Source organism: Phaethon aethereus (genome assembly GCF_964289735.1).
Source record: "Phaethon aethereus genome assembly, chromosome: Z".
Classification (NCBI taxonomy): domain Eukaryota; kingdom Metazoa; phylum Chordata; class Aves; order Phaethontiformes; family Phaethontidae; genus Phaethon; species Phaethon aethereus.
The window spans coordinates 43857695-43884375 of NC_138577.1; the positions used below are offsets into that span (position 1 = coordinate 43857695).

The window sequence follows — 26681 nt, forward strand, 5'->3', positions numbered from 1 at the left end:
TTTCCTAAATTTACTGGGATAAGTATGTAAGTTATGCAATAGCAAAAATATTTAGGAAAACACGTGTTTTATTCTGTATTATGAGAATTTAGACTTTTGATTGAAGTAGCAGAGAAGCTTACAACTAGTTCTTCGTGCAATAGTCATTTGTATCCCTTGATGTTGCGTCAGGGAGTCTCCAAGGCTTCCAGGAATCTGCAGACTCTGACACCACAGAATTAAATTTTAAGAGGAAACAAGAACTTTACAGCAGTTACTGCTTGAACATTGGGCCTTTTGTGTTTCGAGGGTACGTATTTGTGCGGGAGAATAAAAATGCAGGTCTGTGGTTTTTTCACCTTCTTATTCAATCAGCTGTACTTACACAGGTAGTGAGCATCACAAGACATCAATGTTTTGGTTGCCACATCAAAGACATGGAAATGCTATACAATATGCATGAACGTATTCATGTTTTGGGTAGGCATGTTGAATTGAGACTGTTGCAAAATCAATTATACATTGAAAAAAGTTTGTCTTTTTTTTTTCCTCCCCTTTCTTATTTTAGAGAGACATTTATCACATAAAAGAAATGATTGAATCAGTCAAAATAAGAAGACAGTGCATGCTGGATTTCTACTCACATTATGAACACCTTTGTGCTCTTCAAGGCTCTGTCCCACTGAAAGCTGTGAAGGCTAACCTGACTCAGGGTGCACTTGATCTAATTGTAGATCGCATCAAAGCTGCTGATTGGGCACCACTTTTGAATGCTATCAGGCATAATAAGACTCTGACTTCTATTGGAATAAGAAGTTTTCATCAACAGGGTCTTGGAGAATCAGGTTTGTAGTGATGGCTATAAAAGATAAATTTGTTGACATATGCATGTTAGAATTTGTTGTACAAAACTTTTGTGTGATTGAATACATGGGGGTAGGAATCGTAATACCTAAGGAATTACTTCTATTTAAGGAAAGCAGCAAAAAATCAAAGTGTGATTATGATTGCTTTTAAGTAAACAGGGACTGGGTTTTACTGATGTGTAATTTTTGTTGTTTACTAGGTATTGAAAGATATAAAACTTACTTTAGAAGGAAAATTCCAGCAATTCGACCAAAGGACTTGACTGGCCAACTATGCAAAGCTGTCAAAGGCTGTCTTAGTATATCAGATGTACTAAAAAATTTAGAATTGCAGGGTTTGCTTCTGAGGGAGAGAGATCTAATACTTTTAACAAAGGTGAGCATATATTAGTATACAGATAAATGGGAAATATTCTTAGAATGTGGAAAAGTAGCAACTAAATTTTATAAATATTTGTCACAGATGAGGATGTTCCTATTCTAAGGTATCTTTGTGTTATCCATTGTATGAATGATTGTGCTGAGACATTTAGTATTATAATCTAGTCTTGATGAATCTGTCAAAATCGTATAACCTTCCCTTGTCCTGATTCATCAAGGCTTATTGGAAAGTTCTTAGCAACATCTCTGCCATGTGTTTGGGGCATATAACCTAAGAGTTGTGACTAAAACTACTGTGCATGTACATGACAGAAGATAAGTTGTGTGACACCAAGGAGATAAAAACAGGTCTTCAAGATGTATTACTGGAACACTCTCCAGTTTGCTTGTGAGAGGCTTCTAGGAAGGGAGGTTGCTGCTTGTTGCCCATAGGCTATGGCTCCTCCTGTGCTAAAGAAGTCAATCAGCTTGAACTGAGCTTCAAAGTTCACTTATTTTGACCCTCCTCTGAACCTGCTAGAGTTTCTTGTAGGGAGCACAAAGAGTTCTGAGCAGTCTGGGTGACGTCTTTTACTTTTCAAGCCAGTTGACAAACATTGTTTTTATTCTGAAGGGCTTGGCCACAACTTCATCTCTGGAGAGTGTTTCTTTAGCCTACTGTCCAATTGGAGATGGAGGATTAGAAAGTAAGTTCAGGATCAAAAATGTGTAAATATACTTCTCTCTTTTTTAGTCCTTAAATAGGTAAGTAAGTTTTTCAGTATTTCCATTCCTGTTTTAAATTTGTCTGTAGTGATTAAAATAATGATCTTCACTTTATTCTACATGACTTAACAAGATTTTAAAGACTTGAATTTCTTCACATGATGCTAGTAAATAGCTATACTACTTTATATTTATGTTTATACTTTTATTTAAAACAAGTCATAATAGCTGTTTGAGGTTAACTCTTTCTTGTTTTGTTCATGTTTACAGAAGTAAACTGAATCAAATATGCTCTACCTTCTTCAGATAGTCTTTGCTAAACACTTGCGCTAGAAATATATAAACTTAGAACACTTTAAATGTATTTAAAATATACTTTGTATTTCAACAGTAGCTCTTTGTCAAGGCTTTGCCTATTAAAGCTGATTGAGCTTCTTAATATGATGGCAAAAAAGTGTGTTCTGATAATCTGGCAGTGGTGTCTGTAGATAACATGCATGCTTTTGTTTTCTTCAGCAATATGTCAGAGTGTAAAGAATTCAGCTACTATCAGAAACGTAAACTTCACAGGATGTAGCCTCACATGGCGAGGGGCAGAACATATAGCAAATGTATTAAAGGTAATTTAACCACCTTTATTAGAACCAAATGTTCACAAGAAATTAAAATACATTTGTTTTTTTTTTCTTTGACTTTCAAGCTCTAAATCCATCAAAGCACTTTGTGGGCAGCATATATAGATACTGTAGTTAAGTAGGTGAATAGTCCTTCTGAAATTTGTTGACGTTGAATGCCAAAAGTAGCTTAGTTTAGTGGTGTGTGATTCAAATATGGTATTTCTTAGTAAATATCAGTTAAACAAATAGCAGTTCAGACTGATGTCTTTTCTTTAAATGAGGATTAGGGCTGTAGATGTCTGACACCTGTTTTGGGGAGTGCTTCTTTTGTTGTTACAAATTTTGAAAAATGTCTTAAGTATTCTTAAGCTTTGGGTAAGAATAATTGAGCTTACAGATTAGAAGCTACTAATTAACTGATTAGTAAGCTTGTGACTAGTACAATATTCTAATTAATGTTAACATTGGTTTGCATGAAAGCACATAATTTCCTAGTGTCTATTTCATATTCAAGATGAGTTGAAAGTGTCTGTCTGCCAAAAGAAGGTAATAAGATGTTTTGTAGCCATATTTAATAATTTGCATTGCAAATTGGATGATCAGAACAAATATGACGTAACTGTAATGTTTAAGAATTACTTGTATTTCTTGAACTTAGAATGTTTCTTATATCAGCACTCAGGCCATTAAACATCAGTTACAAAGATAGCTTGTGATCTTGTCATCAGTAATGGTTTTGCCTTTGCACTTGATAACAGCTTCTTTGTTTGCAAAGCACCAGGCAATGAAAAGACATGGTGAAGCTTGGGCTGAAAGCCTACGTTACAGGAAACCTGACCTTGACTATATGACTGGCTTGAGGCGGATTACTTTCAATTGCAACATGCTTGTTGGAGACAGAGGAGCAAGTGCCTTTGCAGACTGTCTAGGAGAGGACCTTTGGCTAAAAGGTATTGTGCAGTACTGACTTTTAAGATACAGTAGTGGCAGGCAGAAAACTTAAAATTGTCAGTTATAGCAAATGTAGCCAGAAGAGTAACTCACTATTTATCTAGGAAAGAGTAATCTTTTCAAAAGAAGAAGAGAAATTTCTTTTGCAAATTGTCAAAGTGTCCGAATACTGTTGTGTCATCTAGTATTGTCATCTAGTATTTCAGAGAAGTAATTTGTTCTACAGTATATCAGTGTAAAATGTCTAATGTTGGTGGTATAAGTCATAGCATTCTGCACATGGAATAAAATACTTACCTGTTGAAATTGTTTTATAGTTTGAGCAGGTGTACAGATAAAATGCATGCTGATGGCAGAGGATCAGATTAGAGAATACATAAGCAAACTGGACAGCCAGAAGTCCATAGGCCCTGATGGGATACATCAACAAGTGCAGAAGGAGCTGGCTGATGTAATTTTGAGGCCACTCTCAATAGAAGGATCATGATGATTGGGAGGCATCCCTGAGGACTGGAGGATAGCAAATGTCACTCCTGTCTTCAAGAAGGCTGGGAAGAAGGACCCAGGAAACCACAGGGCAGTCAGCCTCTGGGAAGGTAGGGATGTGCTGCCATCCAGAGGGACCTCAGCAGGCTGAAGAAATGGGCTGATGGGAACCTCCTGAAGTTTAACAAAGGGAAATGTGAAGTCCTGCACCTGGACAGGAATAATCCCATGCACCAGAACATGCTGCAGGCTGTGTGGCTGGAAAGCACCTTTGTGGAAAGGATCCTGGAGGTCCTGGTAGACAACGAGCTGACCATAAGCTGGCAAAGTGCCTTTGTGGCAAAAAAGACTAATGGTATCCTGGGCTGCCTTAGGCAGAGACTTGTGAGCAGGTTGAGGGAGGTGATTCTTCCCCTCTACTCAGCATTGGTGAGGCCAGACCTGGGGTTTCCTCTACAGGAGAGAGCTGGAGCTATTGGGGAGAGTACAGTGAACGGCCACTAAGATGATGAAGGCACTAGAGCAATTCTCATTTCAAGAAAGGCTGAGGGAGCTGGGATTGTTTAGCCTGGAGAAAAGGAGGCTCACAGTGGGTCTTATCAAGGTGTACAAATATCTGAAGGGAGGCTGTAAAGAAGATGGAGCCAGGCTCGTTCCAGTGGTGCCTGCTGACAGGGCAAAAGGAAGTGGGCACAGACTGAAACACTGGATGTTTCTCCTGAACATGAGGAAACACTTTCTTACAGTGAGGGTGACCGGACAATGGCACAGGTTGCCCAGAGTGGTTGTAGTCTTCATCCTGGGAGGTCTTTAAGAGCTGTCTGGACATGGTACAGGGCAACTGGCTTCAAGTGAGCCTGCTTGAGCAGGGGGGGTTGGCAAGAGGACCTCCAGAGGTCCATTCCAAGCTCAACCAGTCTCTGATACTGTGCATGCGCAACATGAAATGAATGCCAAGGGTGTGATAGTACTACTTCATGGCAACCATGTAACTGACTGATGTGTGCAAGCAATGATCATGTAGAAGTATTGACTCAGACTTTTTAGACATAAGCTGTGTGTTTGTATATATGATATTACCTTGGGCAGTTGAATTAATTGCTGTCTGGGAATGTTATAGCTACAAGGAATGGTCAAGAACAGTGACTTAGCTGTGATTTTTGTATTCCTTTCTTTGCAGCTGTTTAGCAAAGTTATTTCTTAATGTTCATCTGTAATACCGATTTAAATTTCTAGTTTTCTTCTCTGAAAGTAATAGTCTTGTTTTTACACATGGCAGTTACTGTCATGTCCCCTTTTCTCATGCTTCATGTTCTATGAAGTGGAGATTTTCAGCAGGTGTGGATTAATTGTATTAGATCTTGACTACAGGTTATGCCACTGAATATTTGCTTTTACTTCCTTAAACATTTTAGCACTTGATTTGCAGCAGTGTGGAATATCCAATGAAGGAGCGAGGTCATTATTAGATGCTCTTCAAACTAATACAACATTAGTGATACTTGACATAAGAAAAAATCCATTAATTGGTATGTATCTGTATTTACCTTTGTCCTCTTTGTGGGTTTTTCTGTTGGTTTTTTTTTTTTTGTAAAAAAAATTTTTGCTCTGGGCAAAAATAAACTGCTTTTAAGGAAAAAACCTGCAACAGTATTTTGCTAAACATTTTTAAAAAGGGGGAAGGGAGCAGTGTAGGTAATGTGTACTGCTGATTTAATGATCTGTCTGTTTGCATAAATACTTGTCTCATACAGGAAATTCTTAATAAGATATCCTAATTCATTCTAGATCACGTTATGATGAAAAACATTATTGAAAGAGTTCTTATGAATGGAAATAGTGCTAACTCAGAGGTATGTGTTAAGCATTTTGGAGTGAGTTTGGGGTTTTCTTTGTAGCTGCCATTGCATTTTTTTTAAAAGGACAACTTTGTTCAGAATGAATCTAAACCAGCTATTGTAGTTACAAACAGAAGTATGACTCTTATTCAGTTAAAAAAACAAACAAACAAACAAAAACTACTTTGAAGGGAAAAACTAAAACCACTAGCAGTAACATGATATTGTATTGGGCATTTTGTATGATTTCTTATGTAATTTAAGATGTAACATGTAATAAAACCAGGATATCCATTTAATGAAAATAAAACCGGAAATGTATGTGTATACTTGAGCGTTACCATAGAATGTTAAGTAAATATTGCTGCTGGACTGCTGGAAGGCTTTCTTCTACATGTCTTCCTTGTTAACCTGGTAATAATAACTCTTCATTAAAAAGTAAAGGAAATCACAATTTAAAATTTAAAACAACTTATTTTGAAACTTATTTTTTTGTCAGTAATTTACATAGTTAAGATTTTTTTAAGTTACTCAAGACTATCCTTTCCAATACTAACCATCTAAGAAAACATAATTTAGTTGAAGTACAGTACCCCTTGCCACCTTTATCTAATAGTCCATAGAATTTTACAGTAACATGCATAAACTTATTATCAGGACTGTTTATGTTTAAATACTGAATCTTTTTCTTTATAACACAGAGATGGGATTCAGTTCTTAAAGGAGATGGCAAACACATGAGTGTACTCACAGAGCTGCAACAATCTCAGTTCTTGTTCTGGAACTTACTGCTTTTTTGGTTTTGGAAAGGCTTAGAAGTCATAGCTGTGGACCTGTGGGGAGTAGCTAACAACCTGAGCAGTTTGTGTGCAGAACTCCTTGGGGATTAATACAGTTCCCCATGTCAATCTCTTAAAGACTTTTTTGGTTAAATTGAGGTTGGTTTTGAAGGAGTACTCTTTTCTCCTTGGCAGATGCAATCAACACTTGCCAAATTTTGTAGGGATCACGTGAATATAGCATCTGCCTGGAGACGCTCAAGATGACTGGAAAGTTGAACCATGAAAAGAAGCAACTCTCTGGGGAATCTACCATATACTAAGAGAGCACTCAACTCAAGACATTTGTTTTATATTCATCCAACTAGTGCAGTATCTTAAGTCTTATTGGTGATGCTAGTAATTCTTCATAACTTGTTAACAATATGAATTAAAAATGACTGACCACCAGCTTGCTATGTAACTTTGCTTCTTCCACAAATAAAAACAGCCTAGATCCATTATTTTGTAAGTTCTGTGAGTAGGCTGTTGTAAATAACATTTCATGTTTATCATGGAAACAGTGCAGACACTCAGAAAGGAATAATCCCCCTGTTTAGCAAGATGAACGCAAACATTTGATGTTGAGGTTGATATTCTTTTGAAACAGAAACATTTACTACCCTAATCTAGAATTTACAGTTGGTTTTGAGCTCAGTTACAGAAGCCTGGATATTATGAAGAGAAAAACAATTGACTTTCTTTGAGGTAGTGTCTTGATGTGCTCTATATTGAAAGTCAGCAATGTGGGGTTTTGTGTTGTGTGTGGGTGTTGGTGGTGTGTTGTTTTGTGGTTTTTTTTTTTTTTTTTAAGAGTCAAAACTCAGGGAATAAATCAGTAAAGTGTCAGAAGTATTAACGAAGACAAACAGTTGGTCATTAAGGTCTGTTGCAGAAAGAACTGCAAGGACTGTTTCTTCATTCTATCAATAGTCCAAATTCATCCGTATAATTTAAAAAAACCCCAACGTACAAGTAAAAACAATTTAAGAGTTTATTTATGAGTGTCCTAATGACATATTCTAAATTATGGATGTAACTAACACTCTGATTCTTTCATTTTTAACAAGTTTTAGCATAATACAAAAATTTCAATTTTTTTCGCCAGATTTTCCATGAATTTTTTTATGGAGGATCTATTATAGACTAAGTTTACAAATGTAAACAAGCAGTGTTTGTTTCTTGTAGCTTAAGCTTGTGAAACAGAATACAGTCAGTTAGCATTTGCATTGCTTCCTTTTGTAATCTGTGTACTGCCTCCAAACATATGAGGTTTTAAAAGGATGTGCTGGTCCACTTCTTGTAGTGGAGAAAACATGGGTATCTATCTTTGAAATGATTTAATTTAGTAGATTTTTTTTTCTTTTATCTATTGTAGTTGGTAGAGATCTGGATTTCATATCGATAGAAAATCAGTCAATTGGACTAAGTTCAACCTAGGTGTAGAGACTTCTTGAACGCAAGTTGTAAGATGTAATTTTCTGTGTGAAAATAATCTGTCGCTTACTTTTGCAGCAAGTGGCCTAACTCATACCATGTGTCAGCCACAGATAACTAAGCAGATATATGGATGATCATCCCTAGTACTGCTTCCAGCTTCATCTACCTCTAGTTTCAGCTTTTTATCCTGACGAAGGCTAACTGTCATAATTCTCATGAGTAAAACTCAGTAAAATGTTGAATTTGTTTATATTGGAGAAGTGGCAGAGCTGCATTCTGTACTGTCTCATTGTGGCACCTGTTATGTCAAGTCCATGGTTTTACTTAAGCATAAAATGTATTAAGGTGCTGCTATGTTGCTTTACAGAGGGAAGTTTCTTGGGCTTCTGAATGGCCTCATAATAATGAGCCATCATAACTACAAAAAGATCGTGTCTTGGCTACCACAAATAGCCGGCAATATACTGTCACCACTTGCTTACCAGATACCAGTCACAGCAGCCTTTCCATCCTGTTCTGCGTAAAAATAGGTTCTTTTGCTTTGCTTTTCAGTAGGATGTAGGTGCTTGCCTTTTGAGTTGGGTTTTCAAGTTTGCAAGAAGAGCTGCCTGCTTCTAATTCATGTCTTTAAATATAGCAAAAATTTCAATAAATTTGATGGGCAGCTAAAACAGAGGGAAGCTGTATTATCCTAGCAGCACTGTGTAACTAGTATAGTGGATTGTAATTATAGATATGGTTGGGTGTCACAGGTGGTGAAAGTTGGTGTAGATTCTGAGGGAGACTGAATAGCTTAAGAGGAAAAATCCACTGAAGGTGTCTATAAAACAAGTGGCTTTCATAGTCTTAGCTGAAGGACTCAGTTACTTTTCAACACTGTCTTAATATGTTTGCTGTCTTTATACTTAGATGTTGTACAACAGCAGCAGGCATCTAGACAAGAGACTGGCTACTGGGCTTCAGGTTTAACCTAGTATAGCTGCTCTTTTATGTATTCAGTAAAACACATTTAAACACAGTAAAACAAAATTGAGATACTCTTGCTCTTAGAAGTTTACAATCTAATTTTACTTGTTTATTTTTTTAGTTTAAAATGAACAATTCACTTGTCTCAGAAGCTAGATCCTTCTGTAGACCCAGCAAAACTTACACAAGGATTACTTGAGTCTAAAGTTTTTTTAAGAAAAAGTTTTTCTTGACAGTGATAAACTTGGACTAAACATGGTTAGCTAGAGCACAGTAATAGCATTTTAATCTTCCCTGTGCATTAGGTGGGAATAACTTTGGCATACTGTTCATAGTACTCTGATGTGGGGTTTAGGACTGAGATAAGCTTTGTGTTAATGTCAACTGCATTTCCTTCAACAGCTGCTTCAGCGCTAGACTTTGTGCTAACTATAGCTTGATGCACGCTGAAAAAAACAGTGGAGTATCTAGGAGTATCTAACTTAGGAGTATCTACCCGGAATAATAAAACTTTTATTGTGGAAAAGGGAACCTTTAAGAATAGAGCTGTTGCTGTAACGAAATGAAATCTGAAGTACAGAAATTGCCTTTGATTATCACTATGTCTTAATTTTAGTTTGGAGGCTTTTACTGTGTAAGGATGAAGTCTCATTACAGGCACTGGAAATTAAACTTCATATTTTTTAAAATACTGACTTTATTGGTAATACAAAAATCATATTAGGGAAGCTTTTGTTACTTTGGAGAACTTTGGCCTGAGCCCGTCATTCCTAGCAAGTCAGCTTTCTGAGAATGAAAAACAAGAGCCAGAGTTTCATTTTCATAGGGTTGATGCCATTTTTTTACTATAAAAGGAAAAGTGTTTTGCACAGGAGAAAGGAAAATATTGGATGGGGTATTATAGTGGTGTTCTGAGGACACTTGCTGATAATGTAGCACTCAGACTTGCATTGAATCTGTTTGAATCGCAGGTTTGTGGGATTTTTGTTTTTCCTTAATTTTACAGTTTATTGTTAAATTTTATGTAACTAGCAGTGTTCTCCATATGTCTGACAAAACCCTCGCTAATCTTAAATGAGCGCCTCTTTAAATATCAGTTACTAAAATAATATGTCTTTCTTTAAAAAAAAAAAAAATGCAGTATAAGTGGCTGACATCTCCATCTTCCAAGGATGCTTTGAAAACTAGACCAAAGAAAAGAACTGTTGTCCTTGGAAGTGGTCGAAAAGGAAAAGCTACTATTCGTATTGGTAATACTGTCTTTATTTTCTCTACTATAGTAAATTTTGTCTACAAAATAATCTTTTAATGTTTAAGAGCTTTAATTATAAGATATAGGGTGTGTCTAAGTGTTTTGCAGAATACTTGTCTTAAAAAAGAATTCTATTTATTCTTAATTCAATAACGTGTCTTCTACCATCAGTGGTTTCTGTAGGAAACTTGCTGGTTTTTTTAGTACTGCTAGATATGTGGCTAGAAAAATTGTAGGATAGGCTGACTTAAATATATGGAAGCATTGCATGTATTTATTCTGAGTTCATCCTCTCCACAAGATTTCACTTCTAGGAAGCTGGGTGGTAGTAAGTTGCCTTGTTCTTACGGTGTTGTAACCCTTCTGTAGCAGACTGTCCTCTACCAGAACAAACAAGCATATTTACTGATGTACAAAGTGTTCTAATATTTTTTTTTAACTTCATGTAAACCTATTATAAATAATACGTTTAAAATAAAATACATACCTTGAATGTTTATAATTAAGTACTGATAGCTGCGATACACTATCTTTCACTAAGTTACTAAAAATTTCACCGTAATACATTTGTCTGTCTTTCATCTTTACTCTAGTTATCTGGAAGCAGAGAGGTAAGCATAAATCAAATTGAAGTCTTTTTACAAATAAACTGTGGTGATCAGAGTGATGGAAGAAGAAAATGCCTGACTTAAATATAGTTGTGGTGGTCTGGGTTTTTTGTTTGTTCATTTGGTTTTCTTCTTTTTTTTTTAAGGGAAGGAGGGAGTCAGGACATGAAAACTACTCTTTATCCTCTTTACTTGCTGAGAAAGAAATGAGACTTGGAATCAAATTACCACAATTATGCATTTTTATCCCACTACAAAATTAGGGTTTTTATTGATCTCAGAGAAACCGTAATCTGAGTTCTCACTAGTTTAACTGCATGAAATGCTAGGTGAACAATTTTCTGGGCTTGTTAGTTTCTGACTCGTACAGAACTGGGGTTAGAGTGATCATCCACACTAGGTATTTGTTCTGAATCTACTTTGAGTAAAAGTGCATGATGTAAAGAACAACAAAAGACTGGACTAGTGAGTGTGACTTTTCATTATTATTCCTCTTAAGTGAAGATATTGCTGATCTTCTGTAGAAGTGATCAACATGAGTACCAGCTTTAGCTTCAGGCATTTTGCCAGGTACAAAACCAACGTTCTGCACACTGAAGCCACTAGGGGGCAATTTGAAGCACATAGATAGCCGTATTGTCTAGTGGACTGTCTAAGCTCCCACTTGAGACAATGTAGTTTGGCATCTGAAATGAGTAATGTGAATAAAACCTCTTTAGCTACAAAAGTTTGCTTCCTTTTTTGAGTAACAGCGTCTCTTACTTATATCAACCTAACTTAACAGTTAAGTATACCAGCTTATAATTGCAAGCAGATAAGCTGTCCACCCCTCTTTTTGAGAAGCAGAACAAAAGTTTTTGAATGCTTCAGCAAAATTAGACTGAAGGTAGATTTCCTACAGTCACTTTTATTACATAGGAGATTTTATTTGTGAAAAGTAAGCTGTGAATTTATAAGTCAATAACTAGGTATAATGAATTCTTTTTTTCTCCTATTCTTGCTGTTCAATACAGGATTAACATCTAAAAAGTCTGCAAGTCCTGGGAAAAAAAATATGTCTGTGAAAGATAGTTATTCACCAAAACCACTACCACCAGGCACAAAAGGCTTCCTTCCTTGGCGGACTGCAGAACGTGCAAAGAGATGCAGGTGAGGTTTAAAGCATAAAACCTGCATGATAAATGTAGTAGAGAGCAGTGTTAGGTTTTTTAAAACAGTATTTGAAAGTTACACACTGAATTTCATACTGCATCCATAATTTTTTCTGTTTATATATATATTATATATTTGTTTATATATATATATTACATAAATTCTATTCCAGGAACTTTTTAAAATACACAAAGAGATATAATTTGATGATTAGCCTATCCAGGTGTAGCAAAAAAACCCCCCCAGAACCAAACCCACCTTGCTTGTTTGTTCTCTTGTTTATTAGACTTACCACAGCTGAAGATGCAATTTTGTTTTCTGAGCTTGTAGTGTAGTTGATTTGGCATCTAGTTTGCAGTGCCTAGGCATTTTTCCCCATCTCTTCTTTCTCTCCATCTCTCCCAATGCCAACATAATTGCTGTGATCACCTAAGCCCTGTGAAGTAAAATTTAAAAACAAAAATTGTTACACATGGAAGCCATAATATTGTTATTGTGCTTCCTTTTGAAACAGTGGTGGGGTTTTTTTAATGTGTTCCCTAGACCTTGCCCCCTCAAAATAGAAGCTATATAAATATTTAAACATAAACATTACTTGATGGTCTAACATAACTATTTTTATTGAACTTGTTTTTCAAAATGCTGAACACCAGATTCTCCTGCTGCCTGTAGTTCATAAGTATTAACTAAGCAAGATCCCTATTGAAGATACTGTTCAGCATCCAGTAATGTTGCTCTAATTCATGATTAAGTAGGAATACTAATAGAACAAAATGAGGATATCATAACTGTTAAAGGGATAGAGTGCAGTGTCTCATGCTGGTTTTACTCTTACTGCTTCACCTGTCCTAGAATCCTGTGTTTGGAAATGGAAGTATAATATGTTATAAAAGTACCTTTCTCAAAAGTGTTTTTTTCTAACTTTAGAGGGGGGCCAGTGGACAGTACTGAAGAATTACCAGTGAAGATTCAGGTACTCTTGCTTTCATGTGATGGTTTATTTAGTAGATGAATTCCTGAAAAAAGATGAAAGTGTTCTCAACGGAATCATTGTCTGAAAGTTAAGAATGTAACATACTTTTAAAGTTTCTCTCTCATAGAAGTGCAAAATAATAGTTTACATCAGCATTTGATTGAAACTTGTTTAATACTTAGTTTATTCCATTTCTGTACCACTATCTTTTGGTTTCTTAGCCTTTTGAGCAAGCTGGATTTGAGTATGGGCACAATCCCTCCAGAGGCAATCAAGAAAATTAGCAGCATTTTTCTCTGAAAGGTTGTGCTCCCTCCTTCCTCTTTTTCTTCCTTTTGCTTTTGGACTACATACACGTGTGTTTGAACCCATCTCTGAACTGCTGTGGTGAACATACCAGCAGGGGAAAAAAAATCCCGTCTTTCTTCTTTTTCATCTCATTTCCATCCTCCCCCCTGCCCCCGCCTCCCCCCGAGAAAAGCTGGAGAAGTGTGTTAGTGTGTACTATTGAATTAAATTGGCTCACAGAAGGGTCTGGTGGTTGATGAAGCTGGCACAGTTATCCTCTCCTCTGGCATGGGCTTCCCATGGGCTGCAGTCCTTTGGGAAGACTGCTCCAGCACAGGCTGTCCACAGGCTGCAGCTCCTTCGGCCCATCCCTTTTATCTGGCATGGGGTCTTCCCTGGGCTGAAGTGAGGGTATTGGCTCCACCATGGAGCACTTCTTCTTCCTCCTCCTCTGAGCTTGGTGCTCCCTCTGCTCTTTCCTCACTCTTTTTGTTCCCTCCTCTTCTGCCTGTCTTGACTCTTGCCCTTTCCTACACAGGCTTTCCCAGAGATGCCGCCATCATCTCAGTACGATGCCAAGAATCAAAGACGCTTACCTATCCGCTCCCCTTTCTTCCCAGGCTCGACTTAAGTCCTTCACTCCCATCTCCTCCTTCCCCCCAGGAGGAGGCAGGAGGATGAAGAACGGGGGTTGCAGTTAGTCCAGAACTGCTCCTCTCTGCCGCTCCTTCCTCCTCATGCTGTTACCTTGCCCCAGTGTGGGGTCCCTCCTATGGCATACAGTCCTTCACAAACTGCTCCAGTGTGGGTCCTCCCCACAGGGTTCAGTGCCTCAGGAATAGACTGCTCCAGCGTGGGTCCCCCACAGGCCACAGCTCCTGCCAGGAGCCTGTCCCTGCATGGGCTACCCACCAGCTGCAGGTTCCCTCAGGGCATGCTCACCTGCTGTGGTGTGGGATGCTCCATGGGCTGCAGGTAGGTATCTGCTCCACCGTGGTCCTCCATGGGCTGCAGGGGCACAGCTGGCTTCACTGTGGTCTTCACCACGGGCTGCTGGGGAAGCTCTGCTCTGGTGCCTGGAGCCCCTCCTGCCCCTCCTTCACTGAGCTGGGGGTCTGCAGGGCAGCTCCCATTTTTTCCTCATCCCTCTCTCTGACATCAGCTGTGCAGCATTTTTTGCCTTTTCCTACACAGGCTTTCCCAGAGATGCTGCTATCTTGGCTGCTGGGCTCAGCCGTGCCCTTGTGGTGGGTGGGCTGGAGCCGGCTGGAACTGGCTGTGTCCGGTACAGGGCAGCCCCAGCCGACCTGTACAGGGGCCGCCCTGCAGGCCCTGCTCCTAAATCCTTGCCACATATACCCAATGTATGCACACATATGATTTTTTTTAAATTTGGTTTTATGAAAAATTATTTCAAAATTGCATAGTGGGACAATGTATATACGTTGTAAGGGACTCTGGGAAACAATTGCATTTAAATTAAGCTTTTGATACTATTTAATCTTTGATTATTATTGCACAGTGTAATGCTGTGAGTGGGTGTGTTTTTCTTATGTAATTAGACAGGTGTTCCTGTGAAAGTGACAGTAGAAAGCTCTTCTACATCTGAAGCTGAAGACACAGAAGATTTAGAGGATGCTATCCATCATCCGGATTTGGCAAAATCATTGGATAAGATTAATGTAACAAAGTATCGACAATTACAGGTGAGAAGCATGTTCTGTGCTTTAAACTCCATAAAGGCAAATTATATCAATTAAACCATGTTTTATTCAGAAATTATGGTTACTCCAATAACCAGCCATGCAGCAGGCCCTCTGAATAACTTTCAGTTAACCTGCATTATGTTACACAGGCATCCATTTCAAAAGATGTGTGTCAAATATGCACTGGATTTTCAATGTCTGAATAGTTCTACTGAAGATGTGTACATTAGAAGCATATTGTCAAATACGGCCGTAATAAGAGGAACTTCACTTAATACACATAGCTGCAATACACGTAATTTCTCTGTTCCAGTCTTGAATCATGGTTCACAAATCTTTTGATCAGTGTTATTGCATGCACTATTTCCTTCCAAGTATTTCCTTCATAAATGTCATTTAATGTTATTTCTAAGAGCTAAAATATTGTAATGATTGTTGTGTAAAAATAATTTTAAGAATAACTGAAAGGGTGTTAAAGCACCATTTTATAACTGAATTTGGTAACAAACTTTTTTTCATTTGCTTTTTATTATTCCCCCTACTTCTTTGATAGATCTAAAAAAACTAGCAGTAGTGAGACTGCCTATTGCTGCAAATGTCTTGACAGGGAATGTTCTTCTCAAAGGAAGGGAAAACAACAGTTGTGTTTCAGTGCCTCATTAAAGGCTGCTGAGGTAATCTGTCACTATTAGAAAGTAACACCCCCAGGCAGAATAACTGGGTTGTTTCTGAAGTGTCAGGATTTGAGTTTTGTTTGGAGAATCTGCACTGCCTCTAAATGAATGCTGCTAAAAATAAGACCTATAGCCAGTCTGGTTTTGGTGGTGGTTCATTCATTCACACTGGGTGGATGATGTTCCTGTGTGTAAAGACTATATACCTGTCTTTATGTAAGTGAAGTGAAGTTGAAGCTTAACTTATTGCAGAGCTATACCTAACGGGAGAGTGGCTTAGAGTTACTGTGGAAGGCAAAAGGACAAACGTATAAATACTACATAAATAACTACCTGCCTTTTTTTTCAGCGGAGGCATATTTTTTCTTTATGCCTACCCTTTTTCTTTCTAGACCTTCTGTTCAGGAAGATTTTCAAGGTTTTCACATGTTGCTGGGACTTGAAAGTTGTATAGCAGCTTTCTTCTTTGTAGGTGATTTCATACTACTGTTTGTGTGCAATGTCTTGACATAGTGCTGTGCAGTGGCTTCAACACTCTCATCAAGAGCACTGTGTTGAGAATCATGGAATTCCATGTCACATGCATATTGTGCCAAAAACTTCTGTGCAGCAAGTATGGTGCTTTCAGGAAACACTTGATGTATTGAATCTTGGTGTTTGGAGAGGGAGGAATATTACTTTCAGGACACACTGCAGAGGCAGTGTTTTGTGCTTTGTGGAAGGGTTGTCATATTGACCTATTGTCAGTGTTGCCTGTAGTATTACATATAGAGCAACTGTAAGGAAGGGAGGATCTGTGATTAATTTGAGCTTCCTGGGATGTAAAACTACAAATTCTAGGAACCTACTCCAAAATTGGTTCTAAATTTCCTGTGCTTGTGAAGGTCCAGATTTTCCTGATTCTCTGAATTTGAAAACCCAAATACTTTTTTAGGCCATGTTTGCGTATCTTGCAGCACTGTTTAAGCAGTCTCAAACTGTTGCTGTGCCTCACTCATCCTTTTTGCTATGTTGATGCAAAGCACAGTTTCACATTATGGCTGAACTGAATTAACAACTTGTCACAACCAAATTGTGAGCTCTATTTCGTCTCCGTCTCTTAGTACTTTTCCATTTCTTGCTTCAGTCTTTTTCTCTCTTGTGTCTTTTTTCATGTTTGTCTTATTATAAGGCAAGTTGATTCAACTTGCTTATGTGGAGTTACCTCATGTAGTTGAACAAGGAGAAGTGCAAGGTCCTGCACCTGGGGAAGAACAACCCCATGCACCAATATATGCTGAGATCAGACCATCCAGAAAGCAGCTTTGCAGAAAAGGCCCCGGGGGGGTCATGGTGGACACTAAATTGAACACTAGACAGCAGCGCGCCCTTGTGGCAAAGAAGTGAATGGCATCCTGGACTACATCAGGAGGAATGTTACCGGCACGCTGAGGGAGGTGATCCTTTCCAGCACTGGTGAGGCCACACCTGGAGTACCGTGTCCAATTCTGGGCTTCTCAGTACAAGAGAGACGTGGGCATACTGGAGAGAGTCCAACGAAGAGCCAGAAGGATGGTTAGGGGACTGGAGCATCTCTCTGATGAGGAGAGGCTGAGCGAGCTGGATCTGTTCAGCCCGGAGAAGAGAAGGCTCAGAGGGATCATATTACTGTATATAAATACCTGAAGGGAGGGTGCAAAGGGAAGTCAGTGCCAGGCTCTTTACAGTGGTGCCCAGTGTCAGGGCAGGAGGCAATGGGCACAAACTGAAGCACAGGAGGTTCTCTCCAAACATCAAGAAACACTTTTACTGTGACGGTGACTGAGCACTGGCACAGGTTGCCCAGGGAGGCTGTGGAGTCTCTGTTCTTAGAGATACTAAAAAACCATCTAGACATGGTCCTGGGCAGCTTGTCACAGGTGGCCCTGCTTGAGCAGGGGTTGGACCGGATGACCTCCAGAGGTTACTTGCAACCTCAACCTTCTGTGGCTCTGTGATATTTCTCCAGGTTAGTTTTCGGCCATCTTAGTGACTCACACTGGCTTATGTGATTGGGTGCATTCCAGAACTGGAGCATGGTAGTGGCAGAAGTCTGTGGCTGATAATGTGAGAGGAGTAGTGGAGAATCCTTTTTATCTGCATTAATTTGACTTGGGTACTGTCATTAAACAGCTCTTACAGCAGAGCTGCTTGAGTGGGGAGCTGACTTGAGGAACTGATCTAGCGGAAAAGTAATCTAGTGTATTTGGCTGTAGCAGACTTTGGCACAGCCTTTCAGTAAAGTGGGACAACCATCTGCGCTAGAACAATGATGGGATTGCAGAGTGGGAATAAACAGTAGGAGGTAGGCACTCCTCAAACTACTACTGTGCCAAAAAAGTTCTCCAAACATCCCTTGAAGGGACTAAATAACCAGACTTTCACTTCAGTGTGCAAGCCCTTGAAAACTTCTCTGCATCCTTCTGCTCAAAAACGGGCTTTAAGCATACCACTTAGTGGAACAACATTAGTTGTGTTTTCATTTAAAAAAAAAAATCCCTTGGCTAATGAAAAACTTATTTTCTGCTTAAATTAAAAGTAAGAACTGATAAATATTTGTTCCTTCCACTAGAGGGAATCTGAAATGTCAGAATTGCCTCTGATGGAGAATGTAGTTGAGGAAACTCCCAGATTTTGAAATCTTGACTAAGGATATAAATGGTGAACTTCACACTTAATATAGTTAGCAAGGTAACTCTTTCTACACATTAATGCTACGTGAATTAAGTTGAATCAGAAATTGCACTGTAACCCTTTTTTTAAAAATAAGGACAACAATGTCATCAAGTAGAAAAACATGGCTAATTACTTAGTAAATAAGCTGGATCTGTTCCTAAAAAAAGTAATTAAGCTGGATCTGTTCCTAAAAAAACTAAGTTTTTTTATATTTTTAGTTTTTAAACTTCGGTTTTATACCTCTGTCTAGTGTTGAGTAGTCATATTGTGTACAGTAATTCTAAGGGCTATAGATATATTTACTATTCAACTTTATCTTAAAGCTGGTCAGTGCTGTATTTTGGACCACACAACTAGAAGGGTCAATCTTGTAGCCTGGATGTACGTTTGGTGCTCTGATGTATTCTAATAAATTTTTTCTGCACAAAGACTAGAGGATTATGTAAACTAGTGAATTTCTCAAAAGCAAATCAAAGAATAAAATGTACATATACTTGTAATTTAATGGTGACATATATGTTTGCACAGGTGCAAGGCATCTTTCTTTACATGTAGGCTTCTGATAGTGCTTATGAGGACATGTACTGCAGTGTTTGTCAATTTTTTTGTGAAGTCAGCCCATAACCATCAAATATTGTGTGATAAATCAAGTTTAAACAAAAGCTACAAAGCCTGCAAATTTCTGTTTAAAAAATCTTGATAATTTGACTATTGTATAAGACTTTGCGCTTTGAAAACACAAACCAGCAATTTGAAGAAAAAGGTCAGTTCTGTCACCTTTAGAATTGTCTAAAATCTGTCCACAACAAAAATACTATAGAACTAAGGTTTCTAAAGTTCGTTGCTTGCCAAAAAACCCTACACCATAGAAACTTTAAAATACATATGTGTATGCACACACACACACACACACACTATAAATGGAACTGTAAGAATTCTTCAGGTTTGTGGTACCTGTGACTGATCTTCAAAGCTATGTTACAGGATTCCAGCTTACATGTCAAGTTGTAGATGTAGAAAATTATTGTCTCTACTTTCTGTGCTGTGCTTCTGTATCCATAAAAGGATTTCTAGCTCCTATTATTTCCACACGTGCTGAGGTAGATTGTGGTAAGATTTGTTGAGGGTTCTCCTTAGAGATTTCCCCACCACCCCGTGCCTGGAGGCAACTTTGTTATGTCATGGCAGTTAGATACTGTTAAATCTCTTCCCAAAATGCAGTTTTCCTGTACGTTCTGGCCTCTGAGGGTCTTTCTCATGTGTTCAGATGATAAAGATATGACTAGCTTTCTAGTTCCAGGGTTAGCTTGGTTGATGCCAGTCTAGGGAATTTAGGAGTGGGTTTCACTGGACGGTAGTGGCAGACCCATAATCTTCACTCTGAGTGGTTGTCACTGGGAGGGCTGTATCTTGAATATTTTAGAACCTGCATCTTTGAATGAGATTCAAAGTCCCTCACGTAGTATAAGACCTGTGAAGACCTCTTTGTGTTTGTAGAAGGATTGTTTTTACTATGCATCCCCTTCCACACTAGTCTTCTCAGTTGATTGCTTGTATGAAGTGCAGTAGTATGCTCTTGAGTAAGCTTTTGATAGTAAACAAAGGGTTTCAGTAATATTTGGATCTTTGCTGCTCTGTCAAACTGATTGATAAGGTGTGTACAAAAAACAGTGTCCTATGTTACATATATGTGTCTGTATACAAGATGTATAGAGAAATGAAGAAGCTTTGTATACTGTTAATTCATATAGGTTGCCCTCTGAAAAACAGAGCAGCTTGATAACTTTAACAGTTTTTACCTTTGGAACCAGAAGACTGTGTTAAGGCATGCAAGAAGAAAAATTCCTATTTGTTCTTCGACTACAGATGCTGTAATTAAAGATAATAATGCTCTGCTACGGTATGAGAAAATGTGGTGATTACTTATCAAATCCTGACTACTGATCACTGAAACTGAGAGTTTCACAACTTAGAACTGAAAGTTAAAATACAAGTGTAGGCATCTCATGAATAAGACTAGAATATATTTTTTAGATGTTTGGGTTTGTTGTTGTTAATTCAACATGAAGCTGTTTAACTCCCTCAAACAGCTTGGGATTGTGAAAAACTTACTTTTTCTGCTGAAGAACTAAGTGAAACCAATTGGAAAGACCAAATTCTTGCAGTCCATAATTTTGTATTCCTACTGCTGTAATAAGGAATAAAATCCTGGATGAAGAGTACAGTCTGAAAATCTAGGTATGGCTACTAAGGATTTTTTTTAGAGCTCAATTTGAGCTTTTGATGAGGTAGAAGTATTTAGTTAAAAATGAGGTTTGAAAAGGTGAAGGGGAAGAAGAGTAGAGAAGAACATACATTCCTGATAGTAATGTCATAGGCCCAAGAGACTCGTGCTATAATCTCATGTTATCTGTTGCTATATTGTAAATCTGTTAAGTGAGTCACTCTTATTTCCACTTTCCTGTGATAATTTTTTGCAGCCTAGCGTTACGTATCAGTAGACCTCTGTCATGTATATTTGTAGAAGATATGTTATTGCTTGGAATGTCATGTGCTAGTTATTAACTGGACACTTTGACTTTTTGTATAATATTGCATGTTGATCTGACATTTTGAGATAAATTTCATGATAGTTTGTCTGTGTTGTGATAGTTGGAGCTGGAAGAATGCGTGGAAAAATTAAAGGAAGAACAAAGAGCCAGAGTAAAGGCTGAGGAACGGATAATGGAGGTAATGATACTTAATTGTTAATAATCTTTACTTTTAAAGGAGGCACCAATCAAACTACCTACTTGCTTAATTAGGAGTAATTATCAATGACCTCTAATGTGGTAGCTTCCAGAGTTTCAGTTCAAAGTCACATGGATCATTTATTAGCCTAAGGACAATGATGAAATCTGCGTTAAGTAATGTGTGTTTGTTCTGTTGATCCTATTCCAGAGCCTTGAACTCCAGGTCAAGCTACTCTTTCAATGCGTTTCATTCATTTGGTGTATTGCCTATGATCTGGGCGTCCTGATGTTTGTTTTTCTTGAGAAAGTGATTAAATCTGTTTGCAATTTGCAGCAGATGGATACTTCTTTGAGGTCTCCCACCTTCTTTATCATGACGTGCTGAAAAGCTGTTTGTTGCAAATGTTGTTTATTTGACTTATTCTGCCCCTTTGATTTTTAAGTTCTGTTTCTGCAGACAATAAAAATATCGGATGGTTTCCTGCATAGTGTGTTGGCCATAGCCGTCAGTGCAGTTTCACATTATGACAGAATTGAACAACAGTTAAATTGTGAGGTCTATTTCCCCTCCATCCATTGTTGCTGACCTAAAAAGATCCTTTTGCATCAATAAGCAGAATTTCTTGTAATAGAGTTGAGTGTAAGATAGTGTAAATGAATGTATTTGATTCTTAGATGTCATCTGGAGTGGAACGGAAGTGGTGGTACCCTTTGGAACTTGAGCATGAAATAGTGCCCCACATTACAGGGAGAAGATACCCACAAAGGACTCTGCTATCTACAAGGTTCATTGTAGTCCTCCAGTGCGGCCATCCCCATCCTCCTGCAATATCCTGTGCTGGATATCTGTTGTTTGAATATTTCAATGCTTTTTAGGCTAAATACCCACTCCAACAAATCTTTCTCTGTCATGCTAGACTGCTTGGACCTAGCACCTTGTCACAGGAGAAGGGACACAAACTAAGTAGCAGTAATCTCTAAAATTGTTCATTTTGATCCTAGTTTAACAGGTACAGTGCACTACAGAGATCTATAATTTTTTGTCCCCTCATAAAAGATGAAAGAAGGAAAGCCTGCGGTAGCAGTGATTGCTTAGCTGTAATCTTAAATGGGTGTCTGAGTTAATGTTTCCCTCAAACACAAAACCTTGTATATCCTACAGTTACCATTCAACTTTCCGCTTGTCATTGAGTCGATTAATGTTCAATGTGAAGAAAAATCGGATTGTCTTCATCTTTCAGTTTTGGAATGCACAGTGCAAGGGAGAGATACAGTAGCATGTATTCCCTGTGATACAGAGGGGTGAATGTAAGGAGAGCGTTGGCCTTCATTGAGGTTTTTTTATTAGTAAAAATAAGTTCTTTGGTGTTAATGTGTCATATAGTACATGCAAAATAACATGATATGAAAGCTAATTTTTTTTACTTGCTCTGCAACATTCTGTACATACCAAAGACAGTGCTGAGCCAGCCGTTTTGTGTGACTGCAGCAATTTCACTATGGTAGCACAGAACTGCAGTTGTGGGTAAACAAACCTGCACAGAGCTCAATGTAGCAGTGCCCTGATTACTTCTGGTATAGGAAGCTCTATATTTCTGGGTATTTCTCTTTGTGATACTGCTCTGTAGGCTTGCAAAGGTGGGGTTGGGTTTTTTGTTGGGTTTTTTTTTTTTTTTGACTGACAATGATAGAAATTACTTCACCTTTTTCTTTTTTTTTCTTTTCCTCCATAGCTGGAAATTGAAAATGCAAGATTAAGGAATCTAAATATCTCCCTATCTGAGGTTCTTCATGCACAGTCAGTAACAAACATGATTTTGGAAGATGAAGGTGTTCTAGGCAGCATTGAGAATTCTTTCCAAAAGTTTCATGCTTTTTTAGACCTCCTTAAAGATGCTGGGTAAGTTGTCACTTTACTTAAGTCTTACTGTTTCTGTTGAGATCTCTTTCCAAAGTTATCCCGATGAAGTGTGCTGCCTCCTCCGCCCAGGTCTCTAGGACTGTACTTGCAAAGAGTAAAGGAAGAAAAATTAACTGTATGTACCTACTGTTTAGGCTTTTCTCAGTGGGAAAAATATGATCCAAGCACTGTCCATCTGAATTCATGTACCTGTTCTTGGGAAAGGCTTTCAAGAAGCGCATTTCAAAAGAGAAGAAAGCTTCTAAGCTTGTTTCCAAGTCTTCATTAGATCACCTGCAGCATTCCCATAATATGAAAGGCTCAAAATGCAGTTGAACTGGCTTCAGAAAGTGTCCTGTTGCCTTGGGCCCCATTTTACTAATTGAAGTACCGAAATCTAGATGGATGCATCTGGCCTCTGTACTTAAATTCTGGATTATTTATTATTACTTGAAATATTTAAAAGAGTATTGATTAAAGTTTGTCTTAAGGTTCTACCACTGTGCTTGCAGTTTCTCAGGGGAAGGTTAATCCTTCCCATTTGTCAATGAATTTCAGCTTAAGTTGTCAAATCTGTTTTCTAAAGCTTATGTAGCCAGGCATGGCAATCTCCTCCAGGTGAATGAAGGAATGATGTGAAGATACATTGTAGTCTACTTTGCATGTTCATAGAAGACCACAGAAGATTTTATTTGCCCTCCCTGCCTCCTGCTTCCATCCACCTCTAAAGTTCACCCTGAGGCTGTGTTCTAGTTTTGTGCTGATCAAGTGGTAGAGTTGCCATTACTTTAAGAATGAATGTCAAACTTTGGAGGAAGGAAAAAATTCTCTCTCACTACATAAAAAAATAAATTTTTCACATGCATCCTACCTCTATTCATGATAATAGGAGGCTGCTCTGAAAGTTACAGAACCCCAGTCACAAAGATTGCTGTTCTCAATAAGCTTCTGTTTTAATGCTGTGCTATCAATTGGTGTCTGCAACTTCTCACTTCTTATTGAGGCTTAAAACACCAAGTGGTAGGTTTGGCCAACCTGTAAGCTGGCAGGTGAAACAACATGACTGTGGTTGTGAAGCATGTAATTGGATTTGGCTGTTAGAGACTATGCTAGTTTGGGAGATGTGCATCAATATTCTGCTTGAATGATAGAGTTTTAATCTTTGTTCTGCCTGACAGGGAATCTGCTTGCCAGCGTCCTGTTCTCACATCAATGCTAACTGGGAGAACTTTATTATTAGCCTCATAACACTGAGTGAAGGCTGACAGTTTTGAACCTACAAGCTAATTTGTGCTAAGACAGGAAAACAGCTTTATCTTCTTTAAGCTATTTTGGGCTTCTCAGAAAATAATAGAAAAACTATCTTCAAAACTTCAAACAGATTCTGTTTCTTCTTCTAGGTTTGAATGTTTAGGTCTTTCATGGGGTAAGAATTTTTTGTGTCATTTCCTATTAAACTTTATTTTACAGACTTGGACAACTTGCTGTATTAGCTGGAATAGACCAGTCAGATTTTGGTCTTTTGGGGCATCCACAAATGAATTCTACTCTCAGTAAGCCTGCTAACATGCTAAAGGAGAAGTCTTTTGAAGAAGAAAGACAAGAACACACCCAGAATAGCAAAGTAAGTCTGTAGAGGGAATACTAGTGGCAATATGCTTGATGCTATTTAATGTACTTTTCAGCTGTTATGCCCCTCTGACTGAAAGTAATGATTACCAAATGATCCATGAAGTTGTTATTGCAATCTTTTGCTGTATCTGTATTTATACAGAGCATAGTAATTCAATGATTAATGTAATTAAGCAATTACCATTTGGAACAGAAACAGTAGTATTTTGTAATGTTCTAAAGAAAGTTTCTCATTCTGAAATATGAAGTTCCAGTAGTGGTATGCTGCCATTAAAAGTGGAAAATACAATGACTAGGTATTTTAGAACCAATTAATAATGTGTAGTGGGTTTGAAAAACTTGGTCTGATAATAGAGGGTAGTACAATACGCCTACTGAAAAGCAGGAATTTTCTTAAGTTATTGCAGCGTACGTGTCAGTCCTGTTAGATTTCCATATGGGCCACGCCATGAATTTCAGGCAACTACAAATTTGCAATATTAACACCATAAGGTTTTAGTTTCTACTCTGAAGTCAATAAATAGAAAACCTTCTGTATTTTTCAAGGGAGGTACTAAAGTTCCCTTAAAAACAAACAAAAAAAAAGGACCAGGCACCAGGCTTCAGTTTTTAAGACAATTAAAAATTATGATACTGTCAGCCTACAACCTTGTCCAAATTGGATAAAACTGTAATGCTAAGATTCATTTGGCATTCCAGTATGTTTTTTATAATCAATATCATTACTGTTAAGTGTTCCAAATTCCTCAAGAACACCATGAGCTTCTAAAACATGATGGTAAAAATGGTTGGGTTTTTTTAATGGTGTGCAAAGCAATTTCCAGTTTTGCAGTTTGAATCTGCTAAAATTATTCAGGGTAGTGGAGTAGTTCTCATTATAGGTTCTTCAACATTTGTTATAGTTTGGCTTGCCGCAGTGTTTTCAGCTGATGCACTGTGACATTACCTTGTTCATGCAGTTTATTTGAATCATTGTTTTTCTAATTCGTCTACATTTAGAAGCTTGAGATTGAAGTGTTTTTTAGGTATACGTGGCAAAGGATGATTACAAAAAGCTTCAGCTAACACACTACTCTCATACTTATCTTCTAGTATTGATTAGTTTGGATTCTTGTAGCGTCTAGGTATTGTGGCATAGACTATTGGGATCACAATACTGTGAACTGTGAGCAAATGTAATGAATTGCACATATTTCAGAATGATAGACGTGATTAGGCTTTGGCTGCTTCAGCATAACTGACACATTTCTGTAGTATAAAGTTCAAGTTAGGTGTGAAACTGTAATATGCCTACTCTGTCATTATCACCCTAGCAAGCTTCTGAAACTTGCTTGCTTTGAAAGGTAATAAAGGTTGTGTGATTGCTCTTATCTCTGAATCTTTCCTATATTATGCAAAGACTTTATTTTGCTATGCAGATTGTAGTATATGGCAGTTGCAATACTGGATTTTTTTTCTCTAGTTGTATCACTATCTTCATTGGAATCTCTTATTTCAGAACAGAGCTGAGGACATCCAAGTTTCTCTTCCCGGCACATTTCAATCCCAGATGGCTGTAAATAATGCATTCTCTGCTCTTAGAGAAATACAAGAACTTCAGACTGCTGGGCAACGGTACCAGCCAGGCACAAGGAAAGAAAATGAATCTCAAACAATTAACCAAAATAAAGAGGATAAGCCTCGAAATAGTACTCCAACGTTGTCTGAGAGGACAGTCAAACAAAATGAGCACGCAAAAGGCTATCACTCAGCAAGGCAACGGGTTACCAGTCTGCATTCATTTTCTGATTCCAGTGTGCATATTAAAAGTAATGGTAGCAGAATATCCAGTGGTGCTTCTGGTGAAAACAGCAGAAGTTGTTCCTCAAAGAAATACACCCCTAGAGCAAATGAAACAGCAATTCCAAATGATGGAGCAAGAGGAGACCAAAGTAGACTGCAGACAGTAAGCCGCTCTGGAACTGATACTGTGGGATCTGGCTCTGAAATACAAGAAAGTATCCAAAGTGTTACCAGCATTTGA

The 26681-nt window shown here is 38.0% G+C and overlaps 1 protein-coding gene across 1 annotated transcript; it reads left to right on the plus strand.

Annotated features, from left to right (window-relative positions):
* Positions 1–571: 571 nt before the first annotated feature.
* On the plus strand, positions 572–26681 carry CEP78 (centrosomal protein 78; the record flags this gene model as incomplete). The annotated part of the gene is made up of 16 exons (XM_082013261.1): positions 572–824; positions 1046–1221; positions 1840–1912; positions 2448–2551; positions 3324–3498; positions 5401–5514; positions 5774–5838; positions 10189–10297; positions 10893–10910; positions 11921–12056; positions 12987–13032; positions 14883–15026; positions 21047–21124; positions 22860–23026; positions 24497–24650; positions 26157–26681. The coding sequence occupies 16 exons, from the start codon at positions 572–574 to the stop codon at positions 26679–26681; spliced, it is 2337 nt and encodes a 778-aa protein (XP_081869387.1).